The sequence below is a fragment of the Maudiozyma barnettii genome, assembly GCF_903064755.1.
Source record: "Maudiozyma barnettii strain CLIB 1767 genome assembly, contig: KABA2_02, whole genome shotgun sequence".
NCBI classification, from domain to species: Eukaryota; Fungi; Ascomycota; class Saccharomycetes; order Saccharomycetales; family Saccharomycetaceae; genus Maudiozyma; species Maudiozyma barnettii.
The window spans coordinates 1207587-1233280 of record NW_024545239.1 but is presented as its reverse complement, the minus strand read 5'-3'; the positions used below and the strand labels follow the sequence as shown (position 1 = coordinate 1233280).

The 25694-nt window shown below is 31.4% G+C and overlaps 9 protein-coding genes across 9 annotated transcripts; 5 read left to right on the top strand and 4 right to left on the bottom strand.

The window, feature by feature from the left end:
• Positions 1 to 4216: 4216 nt before the first annotated feature.
• KABA2_02S11726 (uncharacterized protein) lies at positions 4217 to 4486 on the top strand (the record flags this gene model as incomplete). The annotated part of the gene is made up of 1 exon (XM_041549203.1): positions 4217 to 4486. The coding sequence occupies one exon, from the start codon at positions 4217 to 4219 to the stop codon at positions 4484 to 4486; it is 270 nt and encodes an 89-aa protein (XP_041405137.1).
• A 314-nt stretch (positions 4487 to 4800) lies between these two features.
• Positions 4801 to 5775, bottom strand: HEK2 (Hek2p; the record flags this gene model as incomplete). Its single annotated transcript, XM_041549202.1, has 1 exon — positions 4801 to 5775. The coding sequence occupies one exon, from the start codon at positions 5773 to 5775 to the stop codon at positions 4801 to 4803; it is 975 nt and encodes a 324-aa protein (XP_041405136.1).
• A 2115-nt stretch (positions 5776 to 7890) lies between these two features.
• Positions 7891 to 8811, top strand: RIB1 (GTP cyclohydrolase II; the record flags this gene model as incomplete). Its single annotated transcript, XM_041549201.1, has 1 exon — positions 7891 to 8811. The coding sequence occupies one exon, from the start codon at positions 7891 to 7893 to the stop codon at positions 8809 to 8811; it is 921 nt and encodes a 306-aa protein (XP_041405135.1).
• A 682-nt stretch (positions 8812 to 9493) lies between these two features.
• Positions 9494 to 14044, top strand: STU1 (Stu1p; the record flags this gene model as incomplete). The annotated part of the gene is made up of 1 exon (XM_041549200.1): positions 9494 to 14044. The coding sequence occupies one exon, from the start codon at positions 9494 to 9496 to the stop codon at positions 14042 to 14044; it is 4551 nt and encodes a 1516-aa protein (XP_041405134.1).
• A 406-nt stretch (positions 14045 to 14450) lies between these two features.
• Positions 14451 to 16493, top strand: POL12 (DNA-directed DNA polymerase alpha subunit POL12; the record flags this gene model as incomplete). The annotated part of the gene is made up of 1 exon (XM_041549199.1): positions 14451 to 16493. The coding sequence occupies one exon, from the start codon at positions 14451 to 14453 to the stop codon at positions 16491 to 16493; it is 2043 nt and encodes a 680-aa protein (XP_041405133.1).
• Positions 16494 to 16667: 174 nt separating this feature from the next.
• Positions 16668 to 19337, bottom strand: KABA2_02S11616 (uncharacterized protein; the record flags this gene model as incomplete). The annotated part of the gene is made up of 1 exon (XM_041549198.1): positions 16668 to 19337. One exon carries the CDS (start codon positions 19335 to 19337, stop codon positions 16668 to 16670), a length of 2670 nt encoding a protein of 889 aa, XP_041405132.1.
• Positions 19338 to 19849: 512 nt separating this feature from the next.
• On the bottom strand, positions 19850 to 22957 carry APL3 (Apl3p; the record flags this gene model as incomplete). Its single annotated transcript, XM_041549197.1, has 1 exon — positions 19850 to 22957. One exon carries the CDS (start codon positions 22955 to 22957, stop codon positions 19850 to 19852), a length of 3108 nt encoding a protein of 1035 aa, XP_041405131.1.
• A 583-nt stretch (positions 22958 to 23540) lies between these two features.
• RFC5 (replication factor C subunit 5) lies at positions 23541 to 24611 on the top strand (the record flags this gene model as incomplete). The annotated part of the gene is made up of 1 exon (XM_041549196.1): positions 23541 to 24611. One exon carries the CDS (start codon positions 23541 to 23543, stop codon positions 24609 to 24611), a length of 1071 nt encoding a protein of 356 aa, XP_041405130.1.
• Positions 24612 to 24812: 201 nt separating this feature from the next.
• Positions 24813 to 25556, bottom strand: MRPL16 (mitochondrial 54S ribosomal protein uL16m; the record flags this gene model as incomplete). The annotated part of the gene is made up of 1 exon (XM_041549195.1): positions 24813 to 25556. The coding sequence occupies one exon, from the start codon at positions 25554 to 25556 to the stop codon at positions 24813 to 24815; it is 744 nt and encodes a 247-aa protein (XP_041405129.1).
• Positions 25557 to 25694: the final 138 nt, after the last annotated feature.

Genomic DNA, 25694 nt, shown 5'->3' with positions numbered 1-25694 from the left:
AAAAAAAAAAAAAAAAAAAAAAAGATATAAACAATATGACATGGTAACTGCCATACGTATAGATACGTAGTCCCTCCTAAGAAAGGAATGGACGAAGCATAATTAATTTATCAAAACCAGTCAATTAGAGAGTGCAAGAAGAGAGTACATATTGTTGTCATTGCGAAGCAACTTTTATCGTGTATAATAAGAAAAGACAATCATCTTAAATTGTAGTTAGGTAGCAAGCGATATTATTAAGAAAATACTGTAAGGACTTCCTCTATTAGAACGCCATTAAAGATAATATAATATGTGTGTGATAAAAAAGATAATAATAATATATAAACATTTATTCACCTTACTTAAAACTTGTACAAATATATATTACAAACAATAGAGATACTGGGGTAAATCACTGGAATGCATGGGATTTAATTGTTTAACAGAGAAGATATTAAAACTTTAAAGATAATAATAACGAGAGGGAATTGTCTTCTTTTTTCAATTTTTTAATGTAACAATCCTAAATAGGGCCACCTTTATCTATGTCGGAAAATATTTGAAGAGAAAGGGCTGCAGTTAAGACGCACAGCGAACAAAAAATAAAGTTTTTTTTTATTTTTTTTATTTCTCTAATATCAGGGCACCCTACAACGACATTATATGAGGAACGCTTAGTGTCCAGAAATGTAGAGGTGTCAAGCAGAATATCATTTGACCAAACTAGGAATGGTTCTAAGAAAAGGTTTCCTCCTAATGGTTAACTGTAGAAAAAATCGTTACTTTTGAAAGAAAAATAAATAAAAAATGTACAGACAATATCGCGAGAAATATTATGTATTGTTTAATATTATTTGGTCCCATGGGATCTTCTCAAGTTGAAGGACTTTAAAAATAATATTTTAACGAAAAAGTAACAACCGTAGCGGTGAAGAACACTAATATGTAGCAACCAATACGTTTATTAAGGTGTTCGGTTGGTGCAATGAAATGCACGTAAAGGTATTCATGTATCCTAATTCATCATAATAATATATAGCACCATAAATTGTTTCTTTAATCGTATGGTAAATAACGTACTAGTTAAAGAATAAAAAAAAAAAGAGATGCGTATTTGATACTTATTTGATATATGATACGACATTTTCTTTGAACATTTTTTTTACGTTTGTGCCCTTTTCTTCTTTAACAAGAATGCTTTTAGTGTGTCTTCATATTTTCTACGTAGTAAAATTAAAAATAAAGTGCATTGAGGACATCTATTTTTTTGTATGAGTTAGTCATAGCGCGATATATATTCCTATATGTTACCTACAGATACTATCGCAGAAACTTGCTTTGGTTCATACAGTTCGAGAGGGATGAATATCAATCACATTCTAGAATTTAATATTGTACGAGACTTTCTTTAAATTGATGCAAGTATTCAAATTCGTCCATTACTTGTAAATTAAAAGTAAGTATTTTGACCATCCCTCACAAATATCAACTTTTCATTTGAGTGGTTAATTTGATATGTAAACATAGTAAGCACTAAAAGAAAAAAGAAAAAAATCTAAGAATATTGAAGTAATTGCGAACAACATAATGGTCAATCTCTTTTTTGTAATACTCCTTCAAGAAGACTGTGTAAGTTAAGTTTATTACTAGAAGTAAACACTAAAGATAAGAACTATTTATGTAATATGCTGTTTAAGTATCCTTTCTTATTATGAAGTGGAAGCTGGACGTCCACTTTTTCAATCATAACTATGTGTCACAGACTAAATAACGACTGTGATATTCGAAATCCTTTATTGGTACAGTGATTAATATAGTTACAAGAATATTAATTTCGGAAGAGATCTGTCATTAATTGTTCAATCTTTTGTGAAACTATTATTAAGAGAGCAGTATGATCCTAGAAATTGAAAAGTGTGATATACATGTGTGTGTGTTTTTGATGTAATGGGCCCTTATTGGTTGCTCAGGAAAATAAAATAAAGTAAGTGCTTAGAACAACATGAATCTAAAGAAACTTTAATCTGCTCTCATACTACCTCGTATTAAGGTGTCCGTAACAGTCAATATATTTCTAATATATTTGCTTATTTTCAATTATGAATGCAAAAGGGCAATATTTAAAATATATTGTCCTCTTAAGTTTCTTTAACTTCTTCTTGATAACGTTCCTGAAACGTTGTTCAATTCATGCTCTACAGGCTTTTTACCCATTTCTGTCATCGGCAGAATTGAATGAAAAAAAATGAAAAAAAATCGCTTTCAAGAGGAAAAAGAAAAAGAAGAAAAGTAGATGTTTACTTCATCAATTGCTACTGGGATTATTAATATCAACTCTTTCACTTTTATATAGCAATTGAGAGAGGTTAAAAACAACAGCTTTAGCGGGATGGGAAATTCTTATGCAAAAAATTTGAACTGAAAACCTACATCAAATGACATAGAGTCATTATTAAAGGATTATATACTAAGGATATGTGTAGATACAAAAGGATTTGTCCATTGCACAGTACTAGTCGGAGTTTATTTTGTATTTACGTAAACTAAGCTCTCATTTCCTTTTTTTCCCGTGGCTACATATCGATAATTTAGACTCTTTTTTGTTTTCTTTAACATCCGTATATTTCCGATGTATTATAGGAAGTCGTTGATTAATAGAGATAAGCTTTCAAAGACCGATGTGAAGCTGTCTTCGTATTTTAGAACCGAAAAGGGTTTATTTTTATCTCAATTGTAATGGAAGATCTTTTATAGTATTGATAAGGACTATGTTTTTTCTCTCTTGCGATATAAAAAACCACAAGAGAGAAAATCATGGGTTCGTTAATCCGAGAATTTAACCCTATTTTCAAGAGAGGGAGAAAAACCCTACAATAATATTAGTAAATAGGTTTCCCTTTGGGGTTTATATCTGAAAGTATCTTTACAAAAAATTATCCTCTTCTGGTTGTGTTTAACATTGAAAGGGGAAGAGTATTGTTGTTCTTACAAGTTAATCACTCTATCTTTTTGAGCTTTGTTTACTTTTATTCCATTAGATGAACAAGAATTTTTGTCATTCCAAAAGTAAATCACTTTACGGTTAGAATATACAACAATAAACATTATGCATATCATATATCTGAATGTTATGGATCATTGGTTTCTATAGATTTAAAGTAGGGTAATTTGAGAGCAATTATTCCCCTTCCCTAAATACTTCGAAAAATTATGTTGTATTGGTTGCAATATGATGGGCGGTTAACTAAGACCGTTACGAATTTCTTGTATATATACGCAAACTGAACTTACTTTAATATAAATCTAGGTTAAATAATGAATCAGTACAAACGTGACGTTAAATTGTCAATCTTTCACATAGTTGAACAACTCGAAGCTTGTTGCTCATTCAAAAAGTTGATTTTCATTGCCTTGATTAACAACAGCTCAGGTATCTATATAACATAATGTATCAAAGGAAAAGGTATTGTAATATTACTGAACCAAATGTAAATATTGTTTTTCTGTTATGTACATAACGCACTTTGAAAAACAATTTTCAATAAGATTTATACATTATAGAACACGTATACTATACACTAATTTGGAAGGATATCAGTAAGAATGTGAACAAGTCAATGTTCCCTCTATATTAAACATACACCTACTGTGTAGGCAACTTTGGGTCTTAGTAGATATTACAAAGAAGCATTTATGTACACACATTCGGTAGAGTAGTATAAGCATATTTATCCATTAATTACTCCTATCGATTATTGTTAGTTATTTTCTCAGATAGGATATAATCAAGTAGTATGCACACTTATTGGAGAAGTATAGCGCCGCTACACATGATCCAACTTTGTATTGTTGTCTTCGATTCTTGTCATTATATCTTTTAGTTATGGTCACTTTGACATAATTATCATACTTTAGTCGACTCCACCTCCCCCTTTCTTTCTTGTGTTACTTTGTTGGTGTGAACTGAGCCGGGGCTGAACTATTTATTTTGCTGCCCTGTTGGCTTTAGAAAATTCGACAGCGGGAAAAATAAATCCCCTAACATTTTATATGAAACTGAGATGAGGCTATTTATATTGATAAGACATACATATTCTCAGAGAGAAAAGATTAGGATGTCTTATTAGTTATCGATAAAATCGTGTCAAGTGTATAATAATTAATCATATCTTAAAGTTAAACTATTAAAGTTAAGATCCACAAAAGAAAATAAGTGTTATCATTTAAAAGAAAAATGTTTCTATTTATACCTTTAATTTGTGGTACCAGAGAATTCAATTCTGCGTACGATAATAAACCTGAGCATGTGGGTCTGTATTGCCCACACTGTCATAATAATAGTGTCGCTGCGGTGAAAAGCAAAGAATTTTTCACTTTTTATTATATTCCTTTAGTGCCTGTACATTGGGGTAAACAATTACGTTGTTCTATCTGTAGCTGGAAACAAGATTTTACTGGTGATGCAGAATTAGATAATATGACTGGGTATCAAAAACCACAATAATAATTAATATTAACTTAATCTTTTAATTTAAATTTAATTCTTCTCCTTTTTCGAATATAACTAAACTACATAAAAATGTTAAATATAATTATTAAAAATATCTAATAGCGTGGAAGTTATGTAGATAAATATATAACTTCAAACCGGTAAAAAAACAACAATACATAAATATTTTCAAAATGTAAACAAAATGAAGATAAGAAATACATACTTATAAAATTTCTCAAATCGGTTAGGAATATGAATATCTTCTGATAAATATGTAATCATGTATATATATATAGGTATGAATATATTAAATTTAAATTATCCTTTTACTGTGCTTCTTCATTTTCTAATCTATCCTGACGCCTTTGCATTTCTGTTTCTAAATTTTTAATTAACATCGACTCTGCCATCAGAACATTTTTCATAGTATTCCCAGTAATTGTAAAAAAATAAACATGGTCGTCTTTAGTCTCTGTTGATTTTGCTGCGATAATCTTAGTATTTGTATATTTTCTTAAACTATTTAATCTTTTTCCTTTTTTACCTAACATTGCTCCAACAAAATTTTCTGGAACCAATACTGTAGCTTTAACCTCATCATTATCAATTGGGGTTTTCAAATGTGGATAATAAAGTTTACCTCCTTGTAATCCATTTGTGTCACTGGTTTCCCTATCGTCAATCAGAATTTTACCAATATCTTTAATTGTACTAGTTATTGACTTTGGTAACCCTTGAATCTCTAAAATTCTTTCATTGCTGTCCGGCAAAAAATCCTTTGAGGCAACAATTTTAACACCATTTTTCCCAATTAATGATTTAATCTTAATACCTTGTTTCCCAATAATAGATGATAATTGAGAATTCAGTAATAATAATCTAATATAACCAATATTTTTAAGTTGTAATGGATCTTTAATTTCATTTAATGAAGGTAACGGTAAAATATGATTTAAAAACGGGAAAGAAAATTTTTTCTTTTGCATAATAGAAACATCATTCTCCTCTTGTTCCTTTTCATTATTGTAACTCAATAATAATACTTCAATTAAATCCCCAAGCGATTTAGAAACGTGATCAATTTCCCCTGTTGATGTCAAAATCCGATCTGAACATCCTGGAACCATCTTTGAAATACCTATCTTTACATCGTTATTATCTCTCACCTTTGAGATGATACTACCTTTGGTACCAATAATCCTCGAGGCCTCATCTAAAGAGATAAGCGCTCTAATTTCCAAAAATAATTCATCTTCTATATTATTATTATGATTCTTATCAATCCAATGATTATTTTCCATTTTTGTGCCAAATTTGAAACTCTTTTATAATTATGGTTGTGTATTCACAGTCGGTTGTAATAGAATGATATAATATATCGCCGAATTGAATTAATAAGTTGTTTTAAGTACTTTTTCAAAATTTTTTTAAAACAATCCAAAGTTCACTAATATATAGATATAGTAGTATTTGCTATTTTAAATTGATTAACTTATAGCGGTACTCAATAATAATATCAAATATCTAAAATAATCAAATAAATTTATAAATGTGGTTGTTTTCAAAATAACTCCGAATATCAATGATAAAAACCCACTTTAACAAAAGACAGAAAGTAGATTAAAACAGAAATAGTATTATAATTTTTTATTATTAAAATATTAAAATGAACAGTAAAACGGTTAGATATATTAATTGATTGACTTGAAAATGACTTAGAAACCAATGGATATTTAGCAAAACAAACAGACAAACTAACCAGCTTAAAACCAAAACCACAAGAAAAGTACCTTGAAACAAAACAACAAGATGAAGAAAATTAAACAAACGACACAACTACATAGTAAGTTATACATCAATAAACGAAAAATATTTCTCGACACTATTCTCAATTAAAGAAATCTATGCATTTAAAAAAAATAACGACAAGAGATTAAAACTTTAGTTCAATCTTCTTCTACTGTTGAACCCCGGAGATTATCGGTACATGAAATATTTGCAGCACACTCAACCATGTGTGTGGTACGATCCGTCACATACACACGCAGACACATACATATATATATATGTGCCATACTAAACACTTCATTCAACCCCAATCTCTCTCTTTCCTGTATACATGCATTAATATAAGACAGTTTACAAGATCACTCCAGACAAATATGATACAAGAGCACGAAAAGAAGAGAGTGAGGTGGCTAACGAAAACAATAACCTATGTGGAGATTGAAATAAAATGATCTCATTAGCCAATCAATTGTCATCTTTATAAAACTGAAAACTTGAAAATACGTAGTTATAGATTTAATGCCCGGTGTCTGCGGAAACCACGGAATATTTCAGATGAGAAGGACGGAAAAGGGAAAGACGGAACGGATCATACTAATAAAACACTTGGTGTATATATATATATATATCTGCTGTATATTATATGAATCACACTGTCCATTCGGACAAAGAACCAATCAGAGCAATTTGAGTGTACATACAAATGGGACAGTTGGTTCGTTCATTTGAAAGATTCTATTTCTTCTCTTCTCTCCGTAATAAGTGTGTTCTTTTTGCTAAGAGAAAATGATGCACCCAAAATATTTATATATATTTTATTTGTCGATTGGCCAAGAGTAATAAATTAATTATTAATTTATTACTCATCAAACGTTACCCTACTGGCAGGTTAAAAATATACTGTAGCTACGACAATTTCATAGCTGTTTTCTGTATGTATTTCCGTCTTCCACCCACCTCTGCCTTTGCCTCACCCCACTGCTACTGCTACTCCCCGCGACAGCCAAAAGCCAGAAAAAAAGAAAGCACCGCTGGTCTCACTGAGTAATTCCAATAGAAAAGAAGAGAACCGCCTCAGAACACTTTCAATAAATTTGCTGACAAATTATGTAATCTGAAATTTATTTAGGAATGAGCAATAAAATTGTGTATGAGTAAGAGTGAATGGGTGGAACAAAATGATTTCCATCTGTTTTTGGTCCGTCTTATCCGTCTCATTTGGATTCTACATACTAGTTTACAAGCCACTCACTCTTTCCACGTATCCATCCACTGTTAAGGTTCTCACCACACCATTCATTCTCCCCCCCGTTAATAATCATATACTAATATCTGCTAAAGTAATCAACTTGATGGTAAATAGTAATACTAATATATTATTCAAAAGTCATCCACACCCATATTTTTTTTTCTTTTTTGCTTTTTTTTGCTTTCTAATTATTATATAAACTACAATCATTTTCATTTACTGCTATACATCTCTCTCTCTCTATTATTACATTAATCATTATATTATATTATTAATACTACAACTACATCAAAGGCAGAAAAACGGTGAAAGCTTATTAACTTATAATTTACTTTTTAACTCCCTAAATTAAATTTCATAAAAACAAAAATCACATAAAATGACTGCTACAAAGACAGATTTACCTATTGTGCAATGTATTGCTAGAGCTCGTATACCTACTACACAAGGTCCGGATATTTTCCTACATTTATACGCTAACAACAGAGACAATAAAGAACATTTAGCTATTGTCTTTGGTGAGGATATTAGGTCTCGTTCTTTATTCAAGAGACGTCCCGGTGAGACTCAAAACGATAGAATGATTAGAGGTGCTTATGTAGGTAAATTACATCCAGGTAGAACTGTTGCTGATACCGATGATAGATTAGGTTTAACTTTACATTTTGATGAAAAGACTGGCGATTTATTATATGAATCAAAGACAACTTGGGATCCAAAAAATAATACTTTAGTTAGAATACATAGTGAATGTTACACTGGTGAAAACGCTTGGTCTGCTAGATGTGATTGTGGTGAACAATTCGATAGAGCAGGCAGATTGATTGCTTGTGAACATGAAAAGGAAACTGGTATCATTGGTGGTAATGGACATGGTGTCATTGTCTATTTAAGACAAGAAGGTAGAGGTATTGGTCTAGGTGAAAAATTAAAAGCGTACAATTTACAAGATTTAGGTGCTGACACTGTTCAAGCAAATATAATGTTGAAACATCCTGTCGATGCTAGAGATTTCTCTATCGGTAAAGCTATTATAATGGATCTAGGTATCTCTAATGTTAGACTTTTAACTAATAACCCAGATAAAATTGTACAAGTTGAATATGAACCATACATTAGATGTGTAGAAAGAGTACCAATGGTTCCAATACACTGGACTAATGAAAATGCAGGTATTAAATCAAAGGAAATCGAAGGTTATTTGAGAACGAAAATTGAAAGAATGGGACATTTATTACAAGAACCAATTAAATTACATTCTACAACTACTACAACATCAACAACCACTACTACTGAGTAATTTCAAATAAATTATTCAATCAACGCTCATTTATTACGTACTCCACAAATAGTCATTGCATATTATTAACACTCATCTCGTTTAATTATTTCTATTACAAATAACGAAACATTCGGTAACATAACTTTTTTTTAAACCTTTACTTTTATTAATATTATCATCTTATAAACCAGAAAGAAACTATGCCTTTTATAAATAGATTCATATATTTGTTTATTTATTTTATTTTATTTTATATAGATAAAGTTACAATTTTAATGTAAGAAAAAACAAAAATTAAATCGGTTATAATGTATGGATTATAATAATCAACATTGTTTATACCTCTTGAATGGCGTATATAACGTTCATTCCATTTCATATCTTATCTAGTCTAAATCTATTTCATTTAAAAAGGGAAAGGCAAATGGTGCATATTCTTATACCTAAAATAAGCACAGAGCGAAATCAAGAATGAAAACATTTAGACACGAAAAATTATACAAATTTGCTATAAGGTAAAATATATATTAACGAATTAATTTTTTTGGACTTGAATATATATAAAGAGAGACACATTAAAACAACTCTGAAAAATCTTTAACCATATAGGTTTAATTATATTTGTACAGAACCAGCACTTTCTGATATCTATTACTAAATCATTGTCATTATTAGAAAATAGCTTAGAACTGTGCCGCCAATGCCTAATATGAATAATGGCTCATCAAAGGATCCACATTTTATATCTCTATATTCAACATTAGATGATCCAAAAATAGATATAAAACAAAAATTGGACATACTTACAAAATTTAAAGGTCATGTCAAAAAAGAATTTATTAATATTGAAAATATACCTACTTATATCGATGCCCTTTTACTTATTTCTCAAAAGTTTAAAGATTCCATAGATACTTTATTCTTAGGACATTCCTGTTTATGTTATCTAATTAAAAGGATAGCAATCCAATCGCCGGAATCATTATCACAACCTTTAATTACCAATTTAATCAACGGTATTATTGAATTGCATACTTTAACAAATATGCAGAATCCAATATCATCACACAATATGAAAAAATTCTGGCTTTTAACTATAAAGATTTTAGAATCATGTTATACAATAAATCCGATATATACTGAAGATTCAATCAAACAAAGTTTAGAAGGAGAAATTACCAGTATGATAGACAATTCTTCAAATAATATTCATATATTGAATAGGATAAAAGTTATATTATTTATTATAAACGAATTATGTCAAATAAAACAAAACAATGATCAGAACCCTCTATCTTCACTAAGATTCTTCAATCCTGTGGTACTGAGGTTTTTAAATACTATAACAGAACAAAGTTTCAATGATAAGAATAGTGTTAACAGTATTGTCGAATTAATAAGCGATATATTTAGAAAATATGTTGACCAAACGAATTTCGAAGAATTTGTTAAGAATATAACTAACAACTCAATTAGGAACATCTTTTCACAAGAGTATCAACAACCTGATGTTCGCCTCAACAATACATTTGATACAGAGAATGAATTACAATCAATACTTAATGATGCCAAGCCACCCAGCCAGCTATTATCCAGAAATGTCGATATGTCCCACAATTCATCGTTACTATACACATCATTAGATCAACTATCTGATGATTTGGAAAATGCACTTGAACCTTTTCACAATCCAAAGGAAACAGAAAAAAATTGGAAAATTAGACAAAGTAACATTATAAAAATTAAAAACATATTTCTTTTAAATGAAAAACTAATCCTGGAAGAAAAAACTGAGTTTGTAAACATTTTGAAGACTCTAAATTTTGTCGATTGCATATCGAAAACTGCGTTATCCTTGAGAACAACCCTTTCCCTTAATACATGTCAACTAATAAAAGATTTAATACTGTTATTGAAAGACAGTCTCACTATACCGCTACTAGACCATATATTTACCACTTTGAAAATATTATTAGCATCCACAAAGAAATTATCTTCCCAGATGGGTTACTTCTGTCTGCTCATTATGTTTTTAAATGTAGACTTCCATAGTAAATTGTTCCATGATAGTCTTTTACTTATCAGTGAAAAAAATGTTATCCAGAGAAACACATCTGCAATTATACTAAGAATCATTTTAATAAAAGCCAACCACACATCAAAGCTGGATAGTAATCTTGTTTACATCGAGGAGTGGATACGAAAAGGGATATCTGATGCTCAGACACAAGTAAGGGAGGCTATGAGGATTACCTTTTGGTACTACTACAAAGCATATCCAGTAAATGCGAAAAATCTACTTAATAACTCATTCTCTGCGCAACTTAAGAAAGCTATTGAGCTCGCTATTCCTGAACATCTAGATATAGATTATAGAAGACAATATCAAGGTACATTTTCAAATTCATCCTCCAGAAATAGTTCGCGAAGATCTAGTTTGTTAAGCTCCCATCTTCAAAATAATACATCATTAAATCGAAAATTCCCAAGTTATGCACAACCAACACAATCATCTATTTCACAGAAAAATAAAGCTGGAATGACTCGTACCAATAGGTCCACAAGCGAGATGGTAACAAGTAATAAAGGATCAACAATTGCAGACACTGTGGAAAATAAGCGACTCAAGACTAATGATGGTACGATAATCAAAAGAAAAATAAGTGCACCTATATCCAGTAATAAGACACATTATGATTCTAATTTGAACCAACTAGACCTCACTGGAGAACTTCCAAACTCCCAATCAATATCACTGATTAATAAATATATGGATATGAATATCCCCGATAATAATTCAACAAGTATTGAAAGTCCTGATGAAAATCAAAATAACGAAGCCTTGGAAAAATTATATTCATCTTCACGTAATGAAAAACAATACAAAGAGTTCTTACAGTTACTACAGAACTATATACTAATACCCCAAAGTAACGAAACAGATAAACTTGATTTTAAGAAAATTATACCCTCTCTCAGAAAATTAATTATAAAACACCCATCTGATTTCAAACCATTGCTTTCCATTCAACGGTTCGTTACTAATACTCCTATATCATGCGTAATAGAACTATTCGCCATAAATAATATAGACCCAAACGAACTCATTAGTACACTTGATATAACAACCATTCCAGATACGACTAAGATATTAGACGATATTGGAAAATTATTAGTTAGTCTAACTATTTCGTCAGATCCTTCTACATCTATTTTTTATATGAAATATAGACGTACCATTTTCGATTTTGTTTTAAATGTATTACACAAATTATTATCAGATAATGGTACGACAGAATTAATTAAAGAAAATACATTCGAAAATATCCTTTCTAATTTATTTAAAATATATGGTAATGAGATGGATAACCAACAATATTTTGATATATTGTACAGATGTTACCTTTTCAATAACCAGGCATTCATTAAACGTTTAAAAGAACTCCAATTCGTATCAATTAAATTAAAAATTTGCGAAGAATTACAACAAAAAGACAACAATTTGAAATTAAATAACATCATTTTGGGTAACAAACAAGATGATAACAACAACGATATTCAAGTACGCGAAAATGAACATCCCAAGTTCGTTGAGGAACAACTGAAACATAATAAAATGGACAATTTAAGCGATAACGAAGTCGAAGAAAATGATCCAGAAATACGAAAATATATGGAAATGACAATGGTGAACCCTTTCAAGCAACAAAGATCAATTAGCAGTGAGAGTGTTGTTCATAATCCCGAGCTGACAACAAAAAATAACGGACACGAGCATGACACATTCAATCCAGACCAAACAGGTTTAACAACTTTGAATCCTAGACTGTATGAAATGACAAAAATTGTTAGTGTTTATCAAACTACAGATCAGCCTTGTTCCACGACAGTGGATCTTGACACCGAATCAGATAATATGAAAATCAAAGAGAATAAAGTCTCACATATAGGACTCAGTGACATTTTCCAAGACGGATCCAAGAAAATCAAACAAGAAAATGCAGATTTTAAGCCGATATCAAGTATATTGAATGAAAACAGTAAGATTAAGTCGGAGGAAGATGAACATACTGTGAAATTCACTGACAATTCGCCGGAAATTATAGGAGAAGAAAATAAAGTACCTCATCTGGAATCCAAAGAAATGTCGGATTCAAATAGAGCAATAAAAAGAACTGGTGCCCCAACACCTTCTGTTGTTGATATGAATAATATGTCCAGTGAAGAAACAAAAGATAATTCGTCATCTTTTATTATAACCTACCCAATCTTACACAAGTTTGAAAATTGCCCTATTACATTATACGAGTTGGCTAAAGTTATTAGTAGAAGAAAACCTCTTTCTGAAAATGTAAGTAAATTTGAATCTGCCAACATTGATTTAAAGCAACTCCAGAACGGTGTCAGCAGAATACAAAGTGGAACATTTACTATTAAACATCTAAACCATTTGATCGAGCCTTTGGTAACGCTCTGCTCATCAAACACTGTTTTATTGTCATGGTTGGACGATGAATCTGGTTATGATCAACTTTTGGCATTATCGTTGATGTTACTCCAATCGATGGATGAGGCTTCTCTAATACCAACAACCATGACGAGGAAAGCTATTCTGTTGATCCAATGTGTTTTGGCTGTTAATGAATATAATGGAAGGAGTATCAATGACTTCGATGTCGGCACTATAAATGGAATATGGGCACAGTTCACAATAATGGTTGATAAATTATTACATTTTACAAATGAAATATATCTCTTAATATGCGAAACGAGATCTACATTAATCAAGCTGAATTATTTTAAACCCAAATCGATTACAAGTATTCTTAGTTCTCTGGTTACAGAATTACCGGAAGACATAACCGATAATGACTACAGAAATGAATTTGATGAAACCAAGATAATAGGGAACTTATTAACAGAAAATAATATTAGCTATAACGCTATTGATAAATTGAGATTAAAAATCGGCTTAAAACAATCTTTTATGATAAGCACGATTATTGGTGTACTACAAACGAAACCAAGTGAATTCAAGACATTCCAATTATCAGAAATTATCCAAACGATGTCATTCTTTGTTAGAAAGACTAATTCGGATTGGAGATACAATAGTATATCAGTAGCGGTAGAAATATTCAAGATATTATACTCAAGGGAGAACAAAAATCTGCAAGAAATTAACCAAATATTTTCCTGCCTTGACGCAGAAACATATAAACTTATCAAAATAATGGGACAGCCTATGTGAATTGCCATTGAGGTTCCCTACTTTTTTTATAAAGCGTAAATTCATAAATCGAGCAATACTCCAACTTATAATATTATAAATAAATGAAAGAAAGAAATAATTATAATCTTTAATGAAATAGTTACGACAAATAGTCCTATGTATTTTGCCTCCGTCCTAATGCTACCTTAAGGAATTTCGGTGCCAACAATATGACGCGTCAATAAAAGAAAAATATAAACCGGCCAGGAAAATAAATATAATGCCCATATATCGTGTTAGTTGAATCCAAACAACATATATGATAGGATTGAAATGATTTTTTAATTGCCAACACAACCAAGACAGATAATTAAATACGCTATCTCAACCATTCTATAACATAATAGCGACAATAATAATTCCTTGAGCACGAGAACTATTTGAAATGGAAATGATCCAAGACCCTGAGGAAATTATAGTCAAATTTGGGAATGAGGCAAATCAACCTGAGATAATATCTGGACTACAGGACCTGGCTAAATTACATGCTATTTCTATAGAGGATTTATATATCAAATGGGAACAATTTGCCTGCCAGAAGCCGCATGTTTTGACCAGGGTGACTGCAAAAAGTCTCGATCCATTCAAGCGCTTCCTACAAGAGGAAATAGAGAAACGTGCAAACTCTTCAGTGGGCAATGTATCAAACAACATTAATCATTTATCAGGCACAAAGAGACCAAAAATGCTGAAGGGAATTAATAATAATTCTTCATTATTTGGGTTTAACATATCTAAAACTCCAATATCGGGCAAAAAGAGAAAATTAGGAGCTTTCAACGATGCCCATAATAGTGACGGTTCTATTAAACTAGAATTTCATGTTGATGATGTGAATTCCACACCTAAATCGAAGAGTGAAATGAATACCATTTCTATCAAATCTGAATCGAGCGTTGGTATACCTCTAACAAATACTATATATTCATCTGACAAAACGGGTAAAATTTTGGACTCTTTGAACCCAGAAAATATGGATATATCTGAAGGCTTTACACTTCAAGATGACGATACCATTGATACACATGTCAGAATTCAACTATTAAACGACCCCGAAAAGTACAAGTTTAGAACCATGAGACAAAAGCTTATTGAATGTTCTGATGTATTGGATGAGCAAATTGAGTTATTTACTAAATTTGCTAAAGAACATTTAAATATTCCAGATACTGAATTTGGTGACCCAACTATTCAATCACAAGCGGATGTATATGCTATTGGAAGAATCGTACCAGACTCACCCCAATATGACGGATTTTTAAATACTGAGTCTCTAGCGTTCGAAACTTCTAGATTGAACGGTATTGGTAGAAGAATTCGTCTAAATCTTGAACAAGTCGAAGAAGTTTCTTTGTTCTGTGGTCAAATCGCTTTGTTAAAGGGGAAAAATGCAAATGGAGATTACTTCTTGGTAGACAAGATTCTAGATATTCCCTATCCTGATTTCCCACTGAGCTCCTCTGATGAACTTTCGGAATACTCTGATTTATTAAATAAAAAATCTTCTAAGGTTATCGTTACTAGTGGACCATATATTCCAGAAAATAATTTTGATTTAAGTTACCTAACGAAATTTGTTGAAAAAATAAATATTGATATCAGGCCACATATTTTAATTATGGCTGGCCCATTTATTGATACTACTAATTCTATGGTTATGTCAGGTAATCTACCACATTTTGACAATTTAAAGATTCAACCAACTACACTGAACGAATTATTTGTAAAATTAATTTCCCCAATTTTGAAAAAAATCAACCCTTCAATTCAGGTAATACTAACACCTTCAACTAGAGATGTTATGTCGACACATGCATCATATCCTCAAGAATCCTTCGATAGAAAGGCTTTACAATTACCTAAAAATTTCAAATGTTTTACGAACCCCTCTACGTTTCAACTCAATGAAACATACTTCGGTAACTCTAACTTAGATATATTTAAGGATATGAAAGAGGTTACAAAAGGTGGAAAAACTACAATGTCAAATAGATTTGACAGGGTCGCGGAACATGTATTACAACAACGTCGTTATTACCCTCAATTCCCTGGTTCCATTAAGAAGATGACAATTGCTAAACCCAAATCAGAGGATAGCAGAAGTGCAGATTCTAAAATCTACAAACACATTTCAGGTGCGGATCTTGAGGTAGCATACCTAGGTTTGACGGAATTTGTTAGTAACATTTCTCCTGATATAATAATCATCCCTAGTGAATTACTCCCATTTGCAAGGGTAGTAAAGAATGTGATTATGATAAATCCTGGTAAATTTGTCAAACCGAATGGAGCTAATGGTACATATGCTCAAATTTCGATAAAAAGTCCTGATGTGAAAGATGGTTCGTTAACCGAAATACCCGGAGAAGAAAGCTTATATCTCCATAATGTTTGGAAGAGATCGAGAGTTGACGTTGTGACAAATTGAATATATGAACGTAAGTATGTTATAAATAATTAGTTAACCGATAAAAACACCAAGAATAAAAATATATATGTATTAGTCAGTAATAGAAGCAAAATACGAAAAAACATTATAAAAATAAAAAAGAATTGAGATTAAATGCCGGTTTCCTAATGACCAGAACAATAAATATCATTCCTAAACCTTTTTCCTAAATCTACTAAACAGATCTTTCTTTTTTTTACTATCATTTTCTAATATTTTAACTTCATGTTTGGTTACAGTTTCTGGCTTGGAAATATGATTCTTTTTAGGTCGATCGTTTTTCTGTGATCTTTGTCTTAATATTTTTGAGGACTGTTTTTCTGTATTTGTTATGTTCCTTAATATATTTTCGTATTTCTTAGGCTTTCCTAATGGTTTAGCTGATGATGGAACTCTAGTTTCTTGATTTATATGTTTCCTTTTCCCGGATAATGCTGTCTGAGCAGCTGTTGCCGCCAATGAATTTGGCGAAACAGAAGGCATATGTGTCGACGAACTAAGACTAGTAGAGCGATGCTCGCGTTGTTTATCAATATTCCTCAAAGTTTGTGGGAAGTGATTTTCATTCATTTCATGATATTTGCCAGAAACATAGACCTCCGGTAGAGGATGTTCCACATCTCCATGTGGAGTTTGATGTGGTTTCAATTTTGTAAGAAATCTTTCCATTGATATGATGGAGTTTCTATGTTTTACTGGGGTATCATTTGAGGCTATTGATTGGGAAATATCAGAAATAATAGGAGACTCATCATTTGACGTAATGGTGGTTGACCTTTGTCTTTCAATATGCACCTGATTATTAGTTGGTAAAGTAGTATTTCTCTTATGAATATGAGACTCATCGGTTTCTCCCAAACGATTGAGATCTGTTTTGTTTCTATTTGGAGATATTTGAGGAACTAGAGTTAAATCATTGTCCGTTGACTCATTATTTACCCATTTATTATTCCTAGAAGAAACTACTGTACTGCTGTTAATCGGTATACCCATTTCTCTTTTTCTGGTAACATTTATTTCTGAAATCTCTCTATTATCCACTTTAGATTTGCTTCTCCGATTAGAACGAACTCGATATAAGATAAAAATCAACAACAGTGATATTTGTTCTATACCAATTGTAATAGGAATATTTGATTTAGATTCCACAAATGTCTTTAAATAACGAATACATCGTTTGATTCTCGTGCCCAAATTCGTCGTTGATATCACTTGATGAGTTTTGTGATAATACAATAAAGATATTAATGGGTTTATAATTGTCCCCAACCAAGTAATAATTTGAAGAATAATATCCCAGGAGCCCAAAGAAGAGTGATGTTGCATGTACATCGGATGTGGAGCTACAGTGTTGTTGGGGATTGAGGATGGAGTGCATTTCTGTAAACTGCGCACAAAATCAGTCCTAAAAATAACTAAATTAAAGACAAAATATATCAATGGAGTTAATGGCCATATATTAGAAAAAAACATCACAAACCCCAATTGAAAGATTAATTTTTTCATATTTTCATCAACATCAAAATTTCCCCATGCATTATTTTTATAAAATTCATGTTGTTCCCAATATTCAAGCTCTGATGGGTTTATTCTCTTAATGTGTGACTTTATGAGATTTTTTTTTGAAGTTTGTTTGTTTGAACCTGATAAAAATTGCTTAACTTTATTCAAAAACATTGGTAACAGATTATCCATTGCTAACAAAAGTGCTTGGTTAGTAATCGTAAAATAAATAATTTGAGCATTGTGCCGATTTTTATCTGCCATAAAATCAATTTGCTTCAATGGCAACGTATAATCATTCATCAATTGAGGTCTAAATTCATTAGTCCATTTTTTTGCAAAAAAAGTACTATAAGGGTAATATAAAAATAGTGTTATTAACAAAGGTGAAAAATTCATTAAGAATAATAAAGGCATATTTTTTTCCAATTTTGAACTATTTGGCGCTGGTCCATTTTCTAACATAACACATGGGTCGACAAATAATAAATTGTAAATTGTTAACAATATCGGCGTGATCGTTGATAATAATACTGGTGGTAATAGAGAAAACAAACTTATATAATTTCCATCATATAACTGTGTAACAAATATTTCCAATGAGAAACATGATAATTGGAAGAAAAACAAACCGATTATGAATATTATTGCAATAGGTACAAAAACGATTTTTTTCAATAATATAGAATTATGAGAATTCTCTTTCCTTACCTTATTTTTGTTTGTCATATCACGTATCGATATCTTTTGGGTCTTATATACCTTATTAATATAATAAGGTTTCAAATGATATACCCAATTAATTGTAAACCCTATACTCCATAATACAATACTCACGGTGTATGACAGATTGAATTCTGAATCCTGGCTACCATAGTAGAATCTGAAACAAAGTCCCATTATACCAGCCAATAACAGAGCTTTCATATAATAGGCGAAATATGTTAAATATAACCCCAGATCTGGATCTCCACTTAATACAGTCAACATAAGCAATTCCCTTTCATTTGGTATACCAAATATATTTTTCATTATTCTTCTGATTGAGTGACTAATCAGTTTTTGAGTTTTTTGATCGTATATAGGAACTACCTTCTTAATACAATTCAAATTTGTGGTAATATCAAATAAATCTAGCAATCTGTCTTCAGTAGGGTCTAACCTCACATACGCAAAAGTTTCCTTCCCACTCACATCTGTGCTTCCAATGATAGGAATATCTTTAGTTTGAAATTCATTAATAAGATGATTCCGATTACTTTCATTGTTTTCAAAGTATACAATAAAATTTGGATCCAATTCTTTCAATGACATATCCATGATTACTTAAATAGGAAGTTAATGTTCTGACAGTTCAGCTACTAAGTATATTGTTTTCAATACCTTCTTTTCTCAATTAAAATACTCTAAAATTTTAATAGTGACAAATAATTTTCTTGAATTATTGTGGTTCAAGTGGCTACCGTACATATATATGTATATGGCTTTATATCCTTGGATGAGATACTCCGGTGATGTTCCAAATCGTGTCTGTCTCTTAATCAGGGTTCTTCATCCCCTTAAAATTTCCGACATTTCAAAAGGTTTCTTCCCTGACTCTTTCTGCGCCACTTTCACTGCCTTTATTCTTTCCTTATTTGTTACAGTTCCCTTCAAAAGAGACGATCTAAATGAAATCAGAATTTTCAGCAGTTGTAATGGAACGATTACATCCAAAGAATGAAAAGATAATATACCCTTTGCAACTAGAGTTCACCTACAGTTAGATGCGATATAACTGTTCATTAATTTGCTGTTATTTAGGGATATCAAATTTTGAATTACGTACTTATTTATTTGTTTATCGCAAAAATGATACAATCAACAATATATTGTGCCAATGGTCCTCCAGTAGTAGTCTTACATGTAATATTCAGTTTTCCTGTGTCTAAATATGACAATTTCAACAGACAACCAAAATTTCCATCTGTCTTAGTATGAACGATACCTGCTAGAAATAACGTTTGTGACAACGTAGTTTGTTCCACTACATCAAATCCCATTTTCATGATAATATTTGTAAGTTTTGTAAGATTGGTGTCTGGGGTATCATTCCCAAATAAACTCACAACAATATCATTAGATTGATATTCACCTTCTTTACCCATTGCGTCACTCAATGTTTTCCAACGCTTAACAAATTGTGTTAAAGTTACAGCGCCATTAGTGCTTAAAGTACTAGTTACACCCAATCCCATTCTCAAATTTAAGGTATTCACACTACCACCACATTTGAAATATATACTAGCAACAGGAGCCTCATTACAAGAAAATGGTTTTCTTATCACAATTTCAAATTTTTGTTCCACTTTACGGTGAGGAATAATCATTGGACTCCCTGGTGGTTGAATATTTTGTAAGAAATATTCTGGATTATTATTTGTACGCGATGCTATTATTTCACTTGTTAATGCACTGATATCCCATTCGGTTTGATTTACAAACGTCAAGGTAATTTCCAATTTGGTAGGCTCAAGAACCAAGATTTTATATAAAATCTTAAGTAACGGAGAAGATAATAAGATACCTTGGTTAAATTGAAACATTCTTGAAGAGCCCTCTCTCCAATTATTTGATAATTTTAGTTCACCATATTTTATATCTACTACTGGATTTTTGTTTAGCAACTCCGAAAATGTTGAAGATGATCTGGTCTTTCTTGATGGAGGTGGACGCGGGACTACAGTTACGTCTGTACCTTGTGATGTTGTTTGCATTATGTTACCATTATCTGATTCATCATTCGAAGTATTCTTTAATATCATACTCGAACTCCTACTACGACTCGAGGATAACGCCATCGTAGATAGCGAGGCAACTGGAAGACTACCTAATCTCTTTAATAATGGGTTAGATTTATTATTAAAAGGAGGTAATGGTTGGAACAATGTATCCAATAAATCCAAATTTTGACTCATCTTCGATATTTGAATTAATTTAAGATATTCATATGAACGTGTTTGCAGTTCAATATCTAGTGAATTTAATTCTAATTGATAGAATTTGATTACTGCGGACCCAATATCAGGCTGACATTTATATAATTTTATCATCGTGGTAAGTATCATGGCTTTTGTTCCATTTTGCAAAGTAAAATACTTTTCAGTAAATATATTAAATAAGTCGGGAATTGGAACATTATCTGATATCATATATGTATATTCACCCAGTATAAAAGCAGCAACTTTAACAATATATTCAGATGTCTGATTGGAACGTAAATATTCTATCAACTTTTGACACGTTAAAACTTGTAATTGTGGGTTATTCACAACAATTTGACATAATCTTCTCCATATTTCTTCATCCTTTGTGGAGGTATTGACAGATAAAGATAATATCTTCAACGAGATACTGACATACCAACTAGGATCTATTGAGAAGTTTTCAGTTAAAATTGCTGCTTTAATAACAATATCTGATTTAAGATGGGGGTCTGACAAATGCTTAGAGCTGAGGATAAAACTTAACAGTTGCTCTACAATAGTTTTCACATTATCAATATCAGTAAAAGTATACAACAAATCAACAACTTTCCTAATGATCGAGGAATCTCTTTCACTATTCAATATATGGAAAATAAGATCTAAATTTTTACCACGGATACTATCAAAGGCCGTCTTCCCACTGAAGGAACATAATCTAATTAGAGAATCTAAAGTTAGATATCTAACATTGATATCATTTGAGTTCAAAAGCTCACATAAAGCGGTTGCCGAGTTAACAATAGCCTCATGAGATGGATCCAATTTAGAGGCAAAATTTATTAGGGAAAAAAGGATTGTATTCTGAACTGTTTTTTCCATTGGATCAGAAGTCCTTCTCGTACCCAAATTAATAGTCTCCATAACACACATTCTTAACCGTCCCAAAGTTTCACAATCAATATTATCTGTATGCAGTAAACTGGATTCGAACAAACCATTATTATCTTCAGTTTCAGATGGCGATATTATAAGAACATTCAGTAAAGATACAATTTTGGTAATTAACCACGGGTTTGGCATATTTGCAAATTTATATTCATCTGGAAAGGAACTTCTTCCAGTGTTAGATCCGCCGATCACCACACATTTGTATAATATGTCACTTAATTGAGGAACTAATCTCGTAAAAAATGAAGGATCGATATTTTTAGCAATGTATTCTACCAAAGGTAACGTTGTGAGCGTCAATCTATAATTATCTGTATCATCCAACAAACTTAGAATTCTTTGAATCCACAATTGTTTACGTTGGAGATCATCTGCTAAAATTGAATTTTTACTTTTCAATAAAGTTAAAAATGCCAATGTCGATTTTTTCTTTAAATATAAGGATGAAGTTGGTGATCTTAATACCTGAAAAACTTCCGATACTAGATCTTGATTTGATGCAAGAGCCTTAGTAAGTGTACCTGTGACACCAACAAAATTTAACCCCAATTCTGTGAAATCATCTTTGGAACTTGAAATATCATTTATCAGTTGTATTACAACCTCATCATTAACTCTTTCGACAACTATTTTGTGCCTATATAAAAGTTCTAATGTCATATACCCTATAAATTTTTCAGAAAATATATTTGATTTAATTAATTTAACGACTTCATCCAATCCAAAAAGAATATCATTAAGCATAGTGGTATTGGATGTGATATATATGTATGCCAATTTGGCTACGTACTTTTTCCGTTGATACCCATCAAATTTATCATTATTCAGTATACGTCCATTAGATGTTCCTTTTTTATTAGAAGTATTGAAATGTTGTTTTATCTTTACAATTTCAGAGTGAATTCTCTTTAGTTGATCTTCTGATTGTTGGGATGCCCTTAGATCAGCAATAAATAATTGTAGTCCTTTTATATTACTACCTGTATTAGAGACTGTCGAATCAGCAAAGGTCTTTCGGCGATCCATATTTGATGATATATATCTGCAATCAAAGTTCAAATCTTAAACTCTAAAATGAAAAGGTCTAGAACAACTATGAATGCTTTAACGTGAGTGAATAATTCAAACAGATTAGCAGCGATACAATTGATCCAAAACAGAATATGATCCAAACGCTGTTTTAAGGTATGAGTATCCTTGGAAGTCAACTCAAATATACTTTGTCTAACTATGCCAAATTAAAAATAAACTATTGGATTCTTAGTTCTCTTTATCCAACTGCATCACAAGTTGCAGAAGTAAATCTATATTCTTGTTCTTGAGAGGAGAAGCATTAAACTGAAATTTGGAAAATCTTAAAATGGGGGAAACGCGAACCGAAAAAATAATATTAAATGGTAAGTGATGATCTTTCTTTGTTTCACTGACGTGATTTAAGAACTGATATTTAAAAGAATAGTGCTACATTTGCAGAGAGAAGGCAAACATATTCGATCTTTCTCAAGAAGTAACCGCATTTGTTTCTCATTGAAAGTACATAAAATTAACTCTGGTTATAATTGAATATTTTTTGCACCTCTAATAGTATAACGAAAAAAAATCAGAAAAAATGTCTTTGTGGGTCGATAAATACCGTCCAAAGACTTTGAAGTCTCTAAACCATTCCGACGATCTAACCCATTTCTTATTATCATTATCGCAACAATCTAGAGATCTACCTCACTTGCTCCTATATGGGCCAAACGGTTCTGGTAAAAAAACGAGATGCATGTCGTTATTAGCGGCACTCTTTGGTCAAGGTGTCTATAGATTAAAAATTGATGTGAGACAATTTGTTACACCATCCAACAGAAAACTTGAATTGAATGTTGTTAGTTCTCCGTATCATTTAGAAATAACACCAAGTGATATGGGTAATAATGATAGAATTGTTATACAAGAATTATTAAAGGAGGTGGCACAGATGGAACAAGTTGATTTCCAGGATTCAAAGGGTGGGCTTGCTCATAGGTATAAATGTGTTGTCATTAATGAAGCTGACTCACTAACTAGAGATGCACAGGCTGCATTGAGACGTACAATGGAAAAATACTCTAAAAATATTAGATTAATCATGGTTTGTGATTCGATGTCTTCTATCATTGCTCCAATTAAATCACGTTGTCTCTTGGTGCGTTGTCCTGCACCAACTAATTCCGACATTATTAAGATCTTGAGTGAAGTTGCTACTGAAGAAAAAGTTGAACTAGAATCAGGAGCAATTTTAAATATTATCGCAAAGGAGTGTGATGGTAATTTAAGAGTTGCCTTGTTAATGCTAGAATCTATGGCATTGAACAACGAAATGCATTTAAAAAATAATACTACTTTAATAAAACCCGATTGGAAAGTTGTAATCATTAAGACAGCCAATAAAATCCAAAGAGAAAGGTCTGTGGGTTCTCTTGTTGAATGTCGTACGATATTATATGATCTACTCTCTCACTGTATCCCAGCAAAAGTTATATTACAAGAACTAATGTCATCACTACTAGCAAGTGCAAGTCTAGATGATTCTGTTAAGATTAATATTGTGGAGGCATCCAGTATATTCGATGAAAGACTTTCATTAGGTAACAAAGCCATATATCATCTGGAGGGTTTCGTGGCGAAAGTTATGTGTATCATTGACGGACAATGAACGATAAATACCATCATATGTAGTATTTTCCAAAAGGAACATCTGAAATAAGAATATCGATCATGAATATATATAAATATTATGAAGATTTATACATGGGAAGCATACGTGCTATATATACAAGTATATGTATGGTAGGTAAATAAAGGAGAGATATATATATGAAAAAATGATTCCATATAACAATTTTATAGTTAATCATTAACGACCTCTGTATAGTCTATATTGATCCTCCTGAGATTTCAAAATGTTGATACGTTTTTTGATTGATCTTTGAGATAATTTGGACAAGGGATCTATTTTAATCTCCTTCTTAGGAGCAAGTTCCTTGAAAGCATTTAAACCTACCCTAATAGGTGAGTTTCTAGACACAAACTCAAATACACCAGGTAACTTTGTTCCAGCCTTTCTGAAAGCTTCACGGGCCACTCTTTCATGAAGGTTGTCACCATACATTTCAAATAGAATCTTACCGGTTGGGACACGAACCATCCAATGATCGAATGCACCTTTACCTTTACCCATTCTGGTTTCATTACCTTTAATACAAACAGCTATATCAGTAACTAGGCGTCTCCATAACATACCATTATTGAGTGGTCTTACATATCTCATCAGGGCATTGTCAGCCTCTTTTAATTGTTGTGCTTTCATTCTTGTACCTTCTGATTTTAAACGAATACCGTATGTACCAAACTGTAAAGTAGAACCCTTTGTAGAACCACCAGTACGTACAGCAACTCTCCCCTTTTGTTTCTTACTTTGGAATGTAAACCTCGGAGCGTATTCATGTGTCCATCTTACCGATGTTTTCAGTAATTGAACTATGGGTTGTTTACTATTAGAAATTCCAGAGGTTCTAAACATTGTGTAACTAATAAATTGTGTTCCTCTTTGCTGATCTATCCTGCAGTTTTCCTTTATTTCTTCTATTTCTTCTCTCATTAAACATGTTTCTTTTAATTTGGGAGTATCTTTTGAAGGGAAGTTCTCTGTTTAAAGTTTCATGTTCGGAGACTCACATAGTCTCCGTATTTCGCGATTTAAATTGCCCCTACAATAAATAAGATAAATAACGGATAT